General features: G+C 40.2%; 1 protein-coding gene across 2 annotated transcripts; it reads right to left on the bottom strand.

The window, feature by feature from the left end:
* Positions 1-645: 645 nt before the first annotated feature.
* Positions 646-12,455, bottom strand: LOC137422718 (E3 ubiquitin-protein ligase MIB1-like). 2 transcript variants are annotated; one of them, XM_078772778.1, is made up of 7 exons: positions 12,344-12,455; positions 10,256-10,422; positions 9,894-10,077; positions 6,331-6,409; positions 4,298-4,411; positions 4,076-4,179; positions 646-3,897 (listed from the first exon to the last, which is right to left on the bottom strand). In XM_078772778.1, the coding sequence occupies exons 1-7, from the start codon at positions 12,395-12,397 to the stop codon at positions 3,757-3,759; spliced, it is 843 nt and encodes a 280-aa protein (XP_078628904.1). In that variant the 5' UTR covers positions 12,398-12,455; the 3' UTR covers positions 646-3,756. The 2 variants fall into 2 exon arrangements, with proteins under 2 accessions (XP_078628904.1, XP_078628905.1); XM_078772779.1 differs by having other exon boundaries at positions 3,783-3,996.
* Between the last annotated feature and the right edge of the window lie 987 nt (positions 12,456-13,442).

Raw genomic sequence — 13,442 nt, 5'->3', positions numbered from 1 at the left:
GTTAGAGTGAGAGTTAGAGTGAGAGTTAGAGTGAGAGTTAGAGTGAGAGTTAGAGTGAGAGTTAGAGTTAGAGTGAGAGTTGGAGTGAGAGTTGGAATGAGAGTTGGAGTGAGAGTTAGAGTGAGAGTTAGAGTGAGAGTTAGAGTGAGAGTTAGAGTGAGAGTTAGAGTGAGAGTTAGAGTGAGAGTTAGAGTGAGAGTTGGAATAAGAGTTAGAGTGAGAGTGAGAGTTAGAGGAGAGACAGAGTCAAAGGGAAAGGGCCGGTCCATGGGGGCTGATTGGCACTCTGACCGTGATCGGGCTGCGCTGACAAATCCGCGCAGCAGGGATAAATGGGGAAGATTTGGCCCCCGACTTGCGTTGGGGGGGGGGGGGGGGGTCCAACCACCGCAAAGAGGCGTCCCCGATAGTTGTAGTTTCATGTGTTGGCAGCGTTACAGTTATAATATGCTTGATGGTTTGCTCCAATCTGCCCGTCCTCATCCTCACTAAGTTTTTATTTTTTACATTTTGTCAACTTAACATTTTCAGCCTGATATTTCATAGACATGATAAAAAAGATTTAAAAAGTAAGCACAGGAAAAAAAGTGTTTTTGTAATTTGAGAAGTTCATTGTATAAGAAACACCGATGAACAGCCCTGTGGATGAAGATCCAAGCTCATCAGACACAAGGAATTTGAAACAACACAAATGTCGAGACAAAATGTTGAGTTCCATTATTCCTTTGCAATTTCCCCGTTTATAAATACTTTTGAAACATTGCAACACATGTTGTTCATCAGATTTAACAGAAACATCTCAATGTGCTTTGTGATTCCTTGACATAAAAGTGAAACAATGAGATTTCATACACTGAAGATTAAAAAAAAAAAAAAAAAAAATACACTGAAGATAAAGCTTTTATTTGCAAAAAGATAAATAACCTTCCTTAAAAAAGTAATTAAACCTCATTCGCATTGCTCTTTTTTTGTCTAACCTGTCATGGTCGACACTCGTCTACCTTATGTACTTGAGTTATTTCACCGAGTTACTGGGTCTGAATATGATAAGCTCAGCATATGAGGTAGTACACCTAGAATTTAAATCTTTGCTTAAATGAATATTATCCCGCTACATTACACCAGGAATTACTCCATGGTAACTTACGATGACAATGGTAATGATAAAGAAGAGAAAAAGATAGAGAAAGAATGTTTGCAGTTTTCAGAATCACAATTCGTAACAAAACCTTAAATGTGGCCAAAAGTATATGAGGAAAGAAATGTAATACTTCCTGGGAATTATTTTCTGAAACTTCAAATAAACTTACACATGAAAAGTATGTTTAGAGATACAGGTCAAGGTTAGCTTAATCATTTATGAACTAACATGTCCCAACCTGACCAAAGATACTCCTTAACCCCATACAAATCAGCTAGTAGTACAAGACAAGTTTAACTAAGTACGAGGATGTGATGTGATATATGATGAAATTTCTTATATTTGTGCACACAAAGTGCTGTTCTCATAGAATTATGAAAAGGCCTGCAGTAGAGATTTTGTCTGCAATCATTCACTCAAACTTTTAACCATAGAGAGACCTTCATCTGCGACCGTAGGGTGAATAAAATATCTTGACGAAAGGTAAATGAAACAACAAATCCAGTCCCTTTCAAAGGCCACTTAGTAGGCAAAGCTCAAGTCCTTCAAGGGGTCTTTTATGAGCTGAGGATTCTAAAAAATTAAATTGCAAAAATAAACAAGAAAGAGCAATCGGAGATTGCAGACCCTCGCCAGAATGTGTTTTTAGTAGTTTTTAAGGGTGTTAAACCAAATATGGCGGCCGAACTACCTGACAGACAGTCATTATTTTTTTCTCCACCAATTTATCCCAAGATGACGCTCAAGAAACTTCATCTTGATCGGATGACGTTTTGTATTTGTCGAATTATGATGTCATAATGGAGGCACCTATGACATCATCATTAACATATGCTATTCCCCATGGAGAGTTCTTTACAATGAGCCATGTCTCAATTTTTTCTATGCAGCGCTTTTGGAGAGAGAGGTGCAATGTTTTTCGGTTTTTCCAAGATGGCGCCCATACCACGTGACATATGACGTCATAATTATCATTAAAATTATACGGGGGAGGTGCACTTATGGTGAAAATTTCCTGTCAATCGGACCAACTCTTGCAGAGAAAATCATACTTATTCTGTGCGGACAGACAGAGATGAAAAATCACTCATAGAGCGACACTTGGCAAAACAGAACAAAGTAGAATGGCACTTAGTAGAGCATCCTTGTGACATCAAAAATAATTTGTGGTTAAATTCAGTTGGTAGCTATGAAAATCCTATTCAAATTTAAAGTCAATCGGATGAAAATTTAAGATTATAGAAATTCGAAAAAGTGGTTGACCTTTGGCCTATGTTGACCTTTTGGCCTACGCTGATCTAAAAAAAAAATACTTGCTGGTTGAATTCAGTTTGCTGACATGAAAATATAATTTAAATTTCAAGTCAATCGGATGAAAATTGAGATTTTAGAAATTCGAAAAAAAAGTGGTTGACCTTCGGCACTATGTTGACCTTTTGGCCTATGCTGATCTCAAAAATAGTTGGTGGTTGAATTCCGTTAGCCGATATGTAAATCCTATTCAAATTTCAAGTCAATCGGATGAAAATTGAGGATTTTAGAAATTTGGAAAAAAGTGGTTGACCTTTGGTCTATGTTGACCTTTTGACCTCAAAAATATATAGGATTTTGTCGGACCACGAACTCTATCATTTGGTGAAGTTTCGTGAAGATTGGTTTAAAATTGTGACCTATAGGCAAGTATAAGTGAGCGGACAGACAAACAAACACACAAACCGGAGTGATCAACATACTTGCAAAAATATATATTTTTTTTTTGCCAAGTAACAAACAGACAGACAGACAAAAAACGGAATCAAATTCAATACCCTCTACTCGGGCGAGGTATAAAAAAATAAAAAATTGCAAAAATTAAATTAAAGTTAAAGAAGAGACGAGAGGGGAACAAAATGGGGCATGCAAGTGATGGATTGTAGTTGGAGTAAGGAGAGGGAGAAGAGAGGTGAGGGGGAGCGAGAGTAATAAGAGAATGGAGCATGTCTGTGACATAAGTGGGGATGAGGGGAGGAGGAAGAGCAAATTCCACCAGATATAAGTAGATAACAAACAGATGCCCCCTGAGCCTCTGTTCTCAGACAAAATCATGTTTTTGTCCTTTTTTAAACAATTTATTTTGCAGAATGTTTCCCAACTGCACTATGCTTATTGAAGATGATGCGTCATAACTACACTCAGGTTTTTATTGTTTACAGATATAAAATAACAAGGATAATTTGCAAACTAGTAATACAATATCTCACTGTAAGATTATCTTCCCCATCTCAACTGAACTGAATTTGCATTGAAAGCGCAATTAACAAACCGCATTTTGAATGTGACAAAAAGGGTATCCCTTAAAATTTGTCTGCCCATCCACCTACGTGCATCGCTCTTCAACCGCCTACGTAGTTGTCTCACTCAGTTGTACGAGTTTGACTTATGACAATCGATAGCTTTGTAATCTCTGATTTGCCCCAATAAACCCTCGTTTAGCACCACTAAAAATAAATAAAAACAGAAAATGTTTATTACAACAATATTGCCAATAATTAAAATAGATCAAACCCAGTTGTGATAGTCCATGGTCTCCAAGAAGCCTTGGCTACTTCCCCGGGTACTCAAACCAGTTTGGACGGTCAGTAGAGCAACACACGCCCTCGGATGCGCTTCCGGCAGATGGGGCACTCGGTCACTCTGTCAGAGCAGCGTTGACATGTGCTGTGTCCACACATGAACACCATGTTCTTCGTGCGATCCAGGCACACTGGGCACATTGTCTGCACGGAGCGCGCGGTCCACGGGACAGTCATCCACCGGGAGTATTTCCGCTCTTACACCATCAAGAAAAGGTGTCTCAACGAGACAAGCATCTGTGACTGGAGGATGACAGGGCATCAATGCATTTAAACAAAGTAAGAGGTGCAAAGACCAGTGATGTACACCACATCATCTCACCTGGTCCTTTATCTGCTGCAGCTGCCTCTCCAGATCTCCCATACCTTCTCTTGGTTGGTTAGTGGGAGTCCTTATTGCTGGGCTCGTTGGAGCAGACAGTTGGCCTAGGGAAGTGTTACAGCACTCGGTCATTACAGGCCGAGGAAGTCGTTGAGTGCGAGTTGTTGCAGCGTATATGTGTAGTTATTATGTTTACACATGTAATCATGTCAACACATTTACCTGATGGGTAGACAACTGTATCTGGAGTCCCACCAGGGTGCTGTGTTACCAGGCTATTGGTGCTTTCAACAGCCTGCCTGCACTCCAAACAGCGGCGTGCTCGCAATGCACACTCTGCATCACACACACAGCAAACAATTTTGTGAAACATGGAAGAATGTTAAGGCAGCTGGAAATATTTGTAGCAATTGCAGTAGAAATGAAGCAGTATGATTATTCCATCATGGGTTGCGAGTGGGTTAATGAGGAAATTGATGACTGGGTCATAGGAGTCACTGATCAGGTGTGAGTGAAGATTGCAATGAGTGCACCAAAGTTTTGAAGCACTTGTAGCAAAATCAGCTTATTGTAACAAGAAGAAGATGGGAGAGCAACTATGACTCTTCTACAGTAGGACAGGTCAGCACCAGTGAGTCTGGCAGTTGACTTAGTCACATTGACAGGGACTGCAAGCAGCCATCTTTCTTCAGAACTGGTCTCCTATATCTACCGTCCCTGATATAAACTCAGCCTGGGAATTCTTCCACAGAAACCTGCTCTCTCTTATGCACAGATACATTCCATTTCACCTTCAGTTATCCTACCCTTCTTCTCTCTCATGGTACACTGAATCCTGTGGTGGGGTAGTTGCTTCGAAACAACTTGCCTTCTCTTCCTGGAAAGCAAACCAAACTGAAGGTAATCTCAGCGAATTCCACAAAGCTATAAAATTGTGTGTCCTCTCTCAGAAGATCCAGAAAACAATATCTGTCCAGCCTCAGGAATGAACTTTCAAACTTGTCTCCTTCCTCTAAAATCAGGTGGTGCCTTGTTAAGTCTTTCTTGCATACCGGTCAGTGGTCTGTCTATCTTCTACCACTTGGTTTCTGGTCTTGCACCCTCTGCTCTTTCTGTGCTTCCCACCCCCCCCCCCCGACCCCCACCCCCAAACATTGCTGCAGGGAGCACGCAGTTCACCAACAACTCCATTCTGGTGAAACTGCCAAAAATCCTGAATCACTGCTCACCTCCACTCATTGATCCTGTTTTTCCCACTTGTGGAATTAACTTTCACATTCTCTTCAATCTCATTCTTCCCTCTAGGTGTTCAAGACAGCTGTTTGCCACCATCTCAGATCATCCCCCATCCAAAACCATGATCTTTCCTGCCCTCATTACCGCTCCCCCCTCCAACCCTCCAAGCCAACCTCCAAGACCACCTCCTTCTAAATTTACAGTTTTTCCTTCCTGAGAGTTTGCTACCGTATCTATCTTGTCCAACCCGTGCATCCTCCCCTGCCACTTTGTTCTCCCGACATACCGTATTTATCTTGTCCAACCCGTGCATCCTCCCCTGCCACTTTGTTCTCCCGACATACCGTATCTATCTTGTCCAACCCGTGCATCCTCCCCTGCCACTTTGTTCTCCCGACATACCGTATTTATCTAAGTCTCCCGATATTTCGTCCCTTCTATTTTGACTGTTCCTTTTGTTCTGTTGTGTCCTGACCCGTTCTGTGTTCTAGCTCTTCCATGAGCCTTGACTTTGTATACCCTGATCAAATTACAAATTCCTGCCCAAAATCAGCTCCAGTCAAAAGGGCAGGCCTGCATATTTGGTTCGTGAAAGGCTTGGGCCAAAACCTCTCCCACGGCCCGCCCAGCAATGAAAGTGGATTTATTTATTGCATTATAGTTGTTTAGAAGTGGTAGTAGTAGTAGTATTTGTAGTATTAATTTGAGAGTGCCAGTCATATACAGCTTTTGTTTACAGTTTTTACAACCCATGCACCCCTCCCTCATCTTTTTGAAACCCAGATCCATATCTGCAAAATGGCAGCTTAATAAGATACTGTCCGATGCAATGGCTTCCTCTTGCTTTATATGAACCTTTTTAGATACAAGCATGGACATGGACTCCTTTGAATGTTTTTTGAAATCAAACATGTAAATGCAGCTGCTATTACATGTACCAATATATGAGGTGTAGGGAGTTGGAGAGGGAGGAGAGAGGGAGAGTTTGTTTGGAAATTTAAAGTATAAGGTATACTCACTTATACACACGCAGGCATGTCCACAAGGCTCGAAGACTACAGTAGCAAGACCCTCAGCACAAATAACGCATTCATACAACTACAGAACAAGGAAGGAAGGGGGAAATAGGTCACACTGCTGCAAACGTGAAACATTGGTTGTACACTGAGAAACAAAAGGAAAAGTAATAATAATAACAAGAAGACGTCATGCGGAGCACGATACTTGCAAAATCCACCCCCCACCCCCAAGAAAAAAAAATTGCATTGATACAGCAAATTGTCCATTTCATCAAGATTAAAATTGACAATCTTGATCAAAGCTCGGGTCAACAGGAAGAAAAGTGACGATTTTTCAGATGAAAAATGATGATTTTGTACGGTTGACCTTGAGTTGGCCTTTGACTTTTTGACCTCAAAAATAGTTTCCCTATTTAGTGACTCAATGTGCAAATGCTGTTCATTTTTCAAGTCAATCGGATGAAAATTGAGGATTAAAAAAACTTGGCCGAAGTTGACCTCAAAAATAGTTGGTGGTTGAATTCAGTGACCATATATGTAAATCCTCTTAGAATTTCAAGTCAATCGGATGAAAATTGGTGATTTCAGAAATTCGGCCTATGTTGACCTTTTGGCTTATGTTCACCTAAAATAGAATTTGTGGTTGAATTCAGTGACCAGATATGCATGTCCTCTTCAAATTTCAAGTCAATCGGATGAAAAGAGGATTTTAGAAATTTGGCCTATGTTGACCTTTTGGCCTATGTTGACCTCAGATATACTTGGTGGTTGAATTCAGTGACCAGGTATGCAAGTCCTCTTCAAATTTCAAGTCAATCGGATGAAAATTGAGGATTTTAGAAATTTGGCCTATGTTGACCTTTTGGCCTATGTTGACCGCAAATATAATTGGTGGTTGAATTCAGTGACCAGATATGCAAGTCCTCTTCAAATTTCAAGTCAATCAGATGAAAATTGAGGATTTTAGAAATTTGCCAAAGTTGGTGACCTTTGGCCTATGTTGACCTTTTGACCTTTTGACCCCAAAAACAATAGGCTTCTCAATTTGGACGACCTGTACAACTTGGTGAAGTTTCGTGACGATCGGTTTAGAATTGTGACCTGTAGGCCGGTGACAGACAGACAGACAGAACCACAAACGGAACCGACCAATATACTTGAAAAATCTTCGATTTTGCAAGTAATAATTATGACAATAATAAGGTAAGGTTATAATATTATATAACAAGTCAGGAGACGACGATGGTTCACGAGCGAGCGGTATTCAATGAGAAAGGACGGACTATAACTGAAACAGGCCCGGACTGGGGGTTCGGGGGCCCACATGACAGGTGTCGGCCCCCGACATGCGGTGTACATGCCTATTTAGAAAGGGCCCCAATGCGCTGCGTGCGCAGGCCTTTAAGAGCCAGCTGTACGTAATTGTGTGTGGTGCTGGCCTGGAAATGTCAAAACGAAGGTTACTGACCTTGAAATGAGATAGAAAATAATGTATAATCAGTTATGAGGTTAGTTAGCTACACAATACCGAAAATTCGGTTCGATTCCGACAACTTTGAAATTTTGACCATTGTGACCTTCAAAGGTCAAAGGTCGAAGATTCTGAAATTTGTTGGAAAACTTGTATTTCATGATGTAGGTGATAATATAAGATCATGTACGACATTTCACCCTATCAGGAAGCGAACAATGTAATAAAACCATCAAAAATCGACTTTTGTAAATTTCGTGACCTTGTGACCTTGACCTTGGGGCGAAAATGAAAAATCGAGCTCCGTGGGGCTAGATACATGACATTGGCCTAACCAAATACCGAAACCCCTGTCAGATTCCACCAACTCCCTCGGAGAAGATGTAGCTTGAAATCGATTACCCCCTAAAAAGACATCTTTTTCGGGCGTGGCTCCACCCACAATGAGCGCAATACGCCCACTCTAGGCAGGACACAACTAGATCATGATAACAACCTCCCACCCAAGTTTTATCAAGATCGGATGATATCATCAGGTAGTTATGCTGCGGACAGACAGACAGACAGACAGACAGACACACACCCATGACGAATATAGTGGTCACTCTGTTTGATAACTCGTGAACCAATACAACAAAAGGAAGAGCGAGTTCAACACTCAATCTCAATCTCTTACTTATACTGACCCCGTCTCCTTGTAAAGCATCCCCTCCCACTAACCCTTTTTTACACTAACTCAACTCCATGATACGTTATTGCTTTAGAAGTCACTGAATGTTCTATTATACACACACATGGATCGAACATCTTGAAAAAATAAAATTGTAATAGGATGAATTCTGTCCGTAACACGCGGAGGTGTCCACTTGTGCAAACATTAAAAACACTCACGGCCAGCATCGCAGGTGTAAAGGATAATTGGACCTTTATGGTCATAATTCCTCAAAAAATATATATTACTTCCCATTTCAATCGTAAAGCATCATTGATGAATTAGGGTGTAATGATGTATTAATTTTTACCTGAAATATTTGGTTGTGCTGAGTGAGGGTGGGGGTTTGGCCCCCCAAATATACCTGCGGTTTATGACTTTCTTCTGTCAAGCATCTATCACCTGCTCACCATATTTTCTTATCCTTAATTTGAGACTTACCTAAGGCCTAATGTTTTTTTACTTGTAAGTCAACTCCAAAAAAGTCCTAGCAATCAAGCAATTACCTTTTTTAAACAAAGATAAAATAAGTGAAGATTATAAAAAAGATTACATAAAATGAAGATAATTCCAGATCTATTTAAATTCTTGCTTTTGAAATCTGACTTTGGTACCATGTGAATGAAACAAATAGGATAAGACTACAGTTTCAGCTGAAATCATTGCATTTGAATGACACAATTAGGAGAATTGGTGATATGTCCCAACTACTATGGCACCTGGTTGCACCCTTTATAGGCTCGGAGGAAACAATTACCTGACATTGGGAACGTGGATTAAACAGCTGAAATATGAGCTGCATTCAAAAAGATACTCACAATAGTCCAAAAAGGGCCAAAGTTTGAAATTTCACTTGAAAAGTATGAAATATTAGTTGAATGATATATGAGCATCAGTTCTTGCAGGTATGTGGAGGCCCGATTGGTGCATTGCGCCCTGTCGGAATATGTAATTGGGAATATCAGGAATGTCGGAATAGCAGGAATATGTAATTTGTTCCTGGGGCCGGTGATAGTTCACCAGCTCTTTGCGAAGGACACACACCATGGGATCTTTAACGTCCACCAACTAATGCTGGCAGATGGGACACCAGTTTAACCTCCAACCGCAGGATGACACACATTGATGAACCCCCTGTCTGCAAAACACTCAAATGGCAGTTTATAGGTGGGGCGAGAGTTAAACCCAGGCTAGACAGCTCAGAGATGGGCGTGCATACCCTCAGATTATCCTGCCAGGGCCTTTTTAACAGTTTAATAAATTAAAAGTAAAAAAAAAGTTGGCATTTCCTGAACTTTTGTGAGTATCTCGTTTCTAAAACTTGTTGAACACCCTTTGTACATATTAATCATTGTAAAAGAGGCAAAATGACGGGCATACTTGGTTTCGTTCTTGAACAAGCTTACGGCACAGCAAACAATGGCGGATGCGTGTTGCACAATCCTTGCAGGCGACAGCATGACCACAAGGCACAAAGATGGTGTCCGGCCGGCCACTCGAACACACCAAGCACTCCTGTAGCTGCCCGTCTGCAGCCACTGGCAGGCCAGACACGGGCAACGTACTGGGGCAGGGTATAAGGCACAGCAACTGCTTTTCTGGTACAAGATGGACAATATGAAGCTTACTGCTGCTTGTCAAATGTATTAGCCAAAAATTGCTCCAAAGTGCCAACGGTTTACTTATTTGTTCAAATCAAGTGTGCAGCTACGTTCAACCTGAAATGAGGCATGCATCCTTACCTGTTCAGTTCCTGCAGGCTCGTACTAAGCACCTGGACGAGTGCAGGGTCTGAGCAGAGATCTGCAGCTGTCTGCCCATGCTTGTTACGAAAGGAGGCGTCTACACCATGCTGGAGGAGCATCTCAGTAATCTCCAGCTGGCCTCCCTCGCAAGAGCCAAACGAAACCTGTGCCAACGAGATCATGTAGAGAAAGTAGGATTATGTGTGCATTTGTGAGAACAGCAATTAGCTAAAAGGAGAGGAGAGGAGAAAAATATAGTGCATGGCGTATTGATTTAAACTAAAACATCTGCTCCCAATGGCAGCGGCATTAGGGGGTCGAGAGGAGTGGGGATTTTAAGTTGTAGGTGACAGAGCTTAGCTACCATATAAAACACAATGTCAGTTTGTGTGTTTGTACAGATGTCTGTCCCCCTTCATAATATGAGGTATTAAAGGCCAATCTTTTAACGTGAACGTGTGTTCACTATGGTCTATTTTTGAGGATAAAACAAATTGGAAAAACATTTTCCATAAAAGAGTAATTATTTCTCTTCTATTGGAAATGTACAGGGTGGTTTGCAAACCAAGCATCAAGGGCGGTGTACAGAACGTGCAGGGAGATAAAATTCGCTGCACGTAATGTGCAACGTGCGCAGAGTAAAATCTACATCCGTATACAACCACCTTTAGAGGCCATTTTCCCCGCAGAGCAGGGGTTGGCCTTTTTCGGGCACCGTGGTCCGTTTTTAAGCAATGTTTTACGGCCGGATGCCCTTCCTGCCAAAATCTACATCCGTATGATGTCTAATAAATAAATAAGACATAAGCACACCTGACACTAGGCCGAGGATTCAGACTTTGACACGCTCACGAGGCTGCACCATTGAATAAACTGTTCCAACCCCTCATTTTTGACGGGCTTTTTACTAGTTCATACATATAACACAAGTAGGACAAAGACGTGAGGAGACGATGTACTTTTAAATGAATTGCAAAGCCATTTGTGTAAGACCATCGACAGATCAACACAGCATGCAATTTGAACCTGGGACTCCAGCATCAAACTATTTGCTTAGATGGCGATCTCAAGCAGGCTAAACCAAGTACAGGGTGTTTCAAAAAGAGTGATAGAACTTTAAACTTTTATTTACAAAGAAGCGGAAACCTCAGGAACGTAAGCCTAACATTTCTTGAAAGCTTATGACATGGTATTTTCAATCACTGATTGCTAATGCAGTAAGTCATTGCTGGAGTTAGTGAGAGGCCAAGGTCTGAAATTGGCATTTACGCAAAATCCTTGTAATTGATGTTGTTGATGTGTACCCCTCCGCGGTTCAGACAGGCACTGATCCTGACTCCAAAATTCTGTCCAACTTTCCTGTATGTCTCATGTGGCACTGCCTGGAGGTAGACTGACACCTCCTGCTTCAGATCATCCAGTGTGGCAGGGCGGCTGACGTAGACAGAGCCCTCGGCAGCCTTCCAGAACCAGTAGTCCAGAGGGTTCAGGTCTGGGCTATGGGGTGCCCAGTCATGAGCGTTAATCAGGGCAACGAGGCAGTTTCTGAAGAGCTGCTGCAGGAAAGTGATGGGGTCACCAGCTGTATCCGAGGGTGCACAATCCTGCATAAACCAGGTCATGCTGAGCTGGTTTGGGGTGACCTTTTGGGCGAGATAATTATGGAACTTTTGGAGCACGGCCCGGTAGCGCTCACCATTGATCGTCACCGTCCTGCTGTTGTCATTCTCAAACCAGTAAGGCCCGAGCACTCCCCATCTGGCATTGAAGGCACAGAAGCATGTGACCTTAGGCCCTTTCAGGTACTTCTCAGTAATCTCCTCAGGTGGTTTTGCCCCCCAGAAAATGTTCTTGTGGTTGTTGATTTAGTCTCATACTACAGAGCCACCACTTTTGTCTTCTGCTCCACTGCAAATGGCATAGTTGAACTACAGAGCTAGAAATCCCAGGTAACAAATACCACAATAACACCACCAAACCCTGAAAAGGAAAACGGTATTGGTCAAAAAACAAAGAAATGAAAGGAAGTCAAAGTTGTATCAATGTTTTTGAAACACCCTGTATATGTTCTTCAAAGAAACGTACCTGATTGGCATAAAGACCGATGGTAGGGCTTGCCAGGTCTCGACCAGGCCGCATAGCTTCGTGCAAAGCTGTGTCTCCATCATGGTCTTGGAGGTTTGTCTGGGCTCCACCCTCCAGCAACAGCTGCACAAGAAACGATTCTTGTCACAGATTCAAGTTTCAAAAACAAATAAATTATTAATTATCATTGATTCAACTTTCAAAAAATATATAATTTAGTGTCACTGATTCAACTTTCAAAGATTACAGAAACATAAAAGTGGTAATTATAGTTTCACTGACAATTTAGTAAATCTCTGCAAGAACCAAGAATTATAAATAAAAAACCATTTTGGAGTATTGTTTGCATTATTATTATTATTATTATTATTTATTATATTATTATTATTATTATATATTATATATTATATTATTATATATTATTATTATTATATATATATATTTATATATTTATTATATATATTATATATTATATATTATATTATATTATATTATATTATTATATTGTTATATTATATTATATTATATAATAATATTATAATTAAAAATTATTATAATTATAATTATAATAATATAATAATATAATAATATATAATAATTAATATAATTATAATAATATTATAAATATATAATAATAATTATATAATAATAATATATAATAATATTATATTATATTATATATATAATATATATATATTATATATATATATATTTATATATTATTATATATATTATTATATATTATTATTATGTTATTACATGAATTATTATTATTATTATTGTTTGCATTACATATGCAACTAGAACAGCACCCAGTAGAGAGCATACCTCTACCAGGATGAACAGTTTACGTTTTGTATCCCACTGATCTGGATTCGGACCTGAACCAAAATCGAATTGGCTTGTTCTTGTCACCACACGAACTCATTAACCGGGTTTCGTCCAAATCCGTCCACAACTTTTTGAAACATCATGCTATATATTGTTTTTGGCCCCATCTCTCAATGGTGAAGAATCACTTGAAAAGTTAAAAATTCACAGATCTAGATCGGGATCTGCACCAAAATGTAATAATTTCATCCTTGTCACACACTGAACT

This window comes from Myxine glutinosa, chromosome 2, assembly GCF_964187855.1.
Source record: "Myxine glutinosa chromosome 2, kmMyxGlut1.1, whole genome shotgun sequence".
Classification (NCBI taxonomy): domain Eukaryota; kingdom Metazoa; phylum Chordata; class Myxini; order Myxiniformes; family Myxinidae; genus Myxine; species Myxine glutinosa.
Note: the sequence above shows the minus strand (reverse complement) of the source record. Positions and strands in the feature narration are given on the sequence as shown.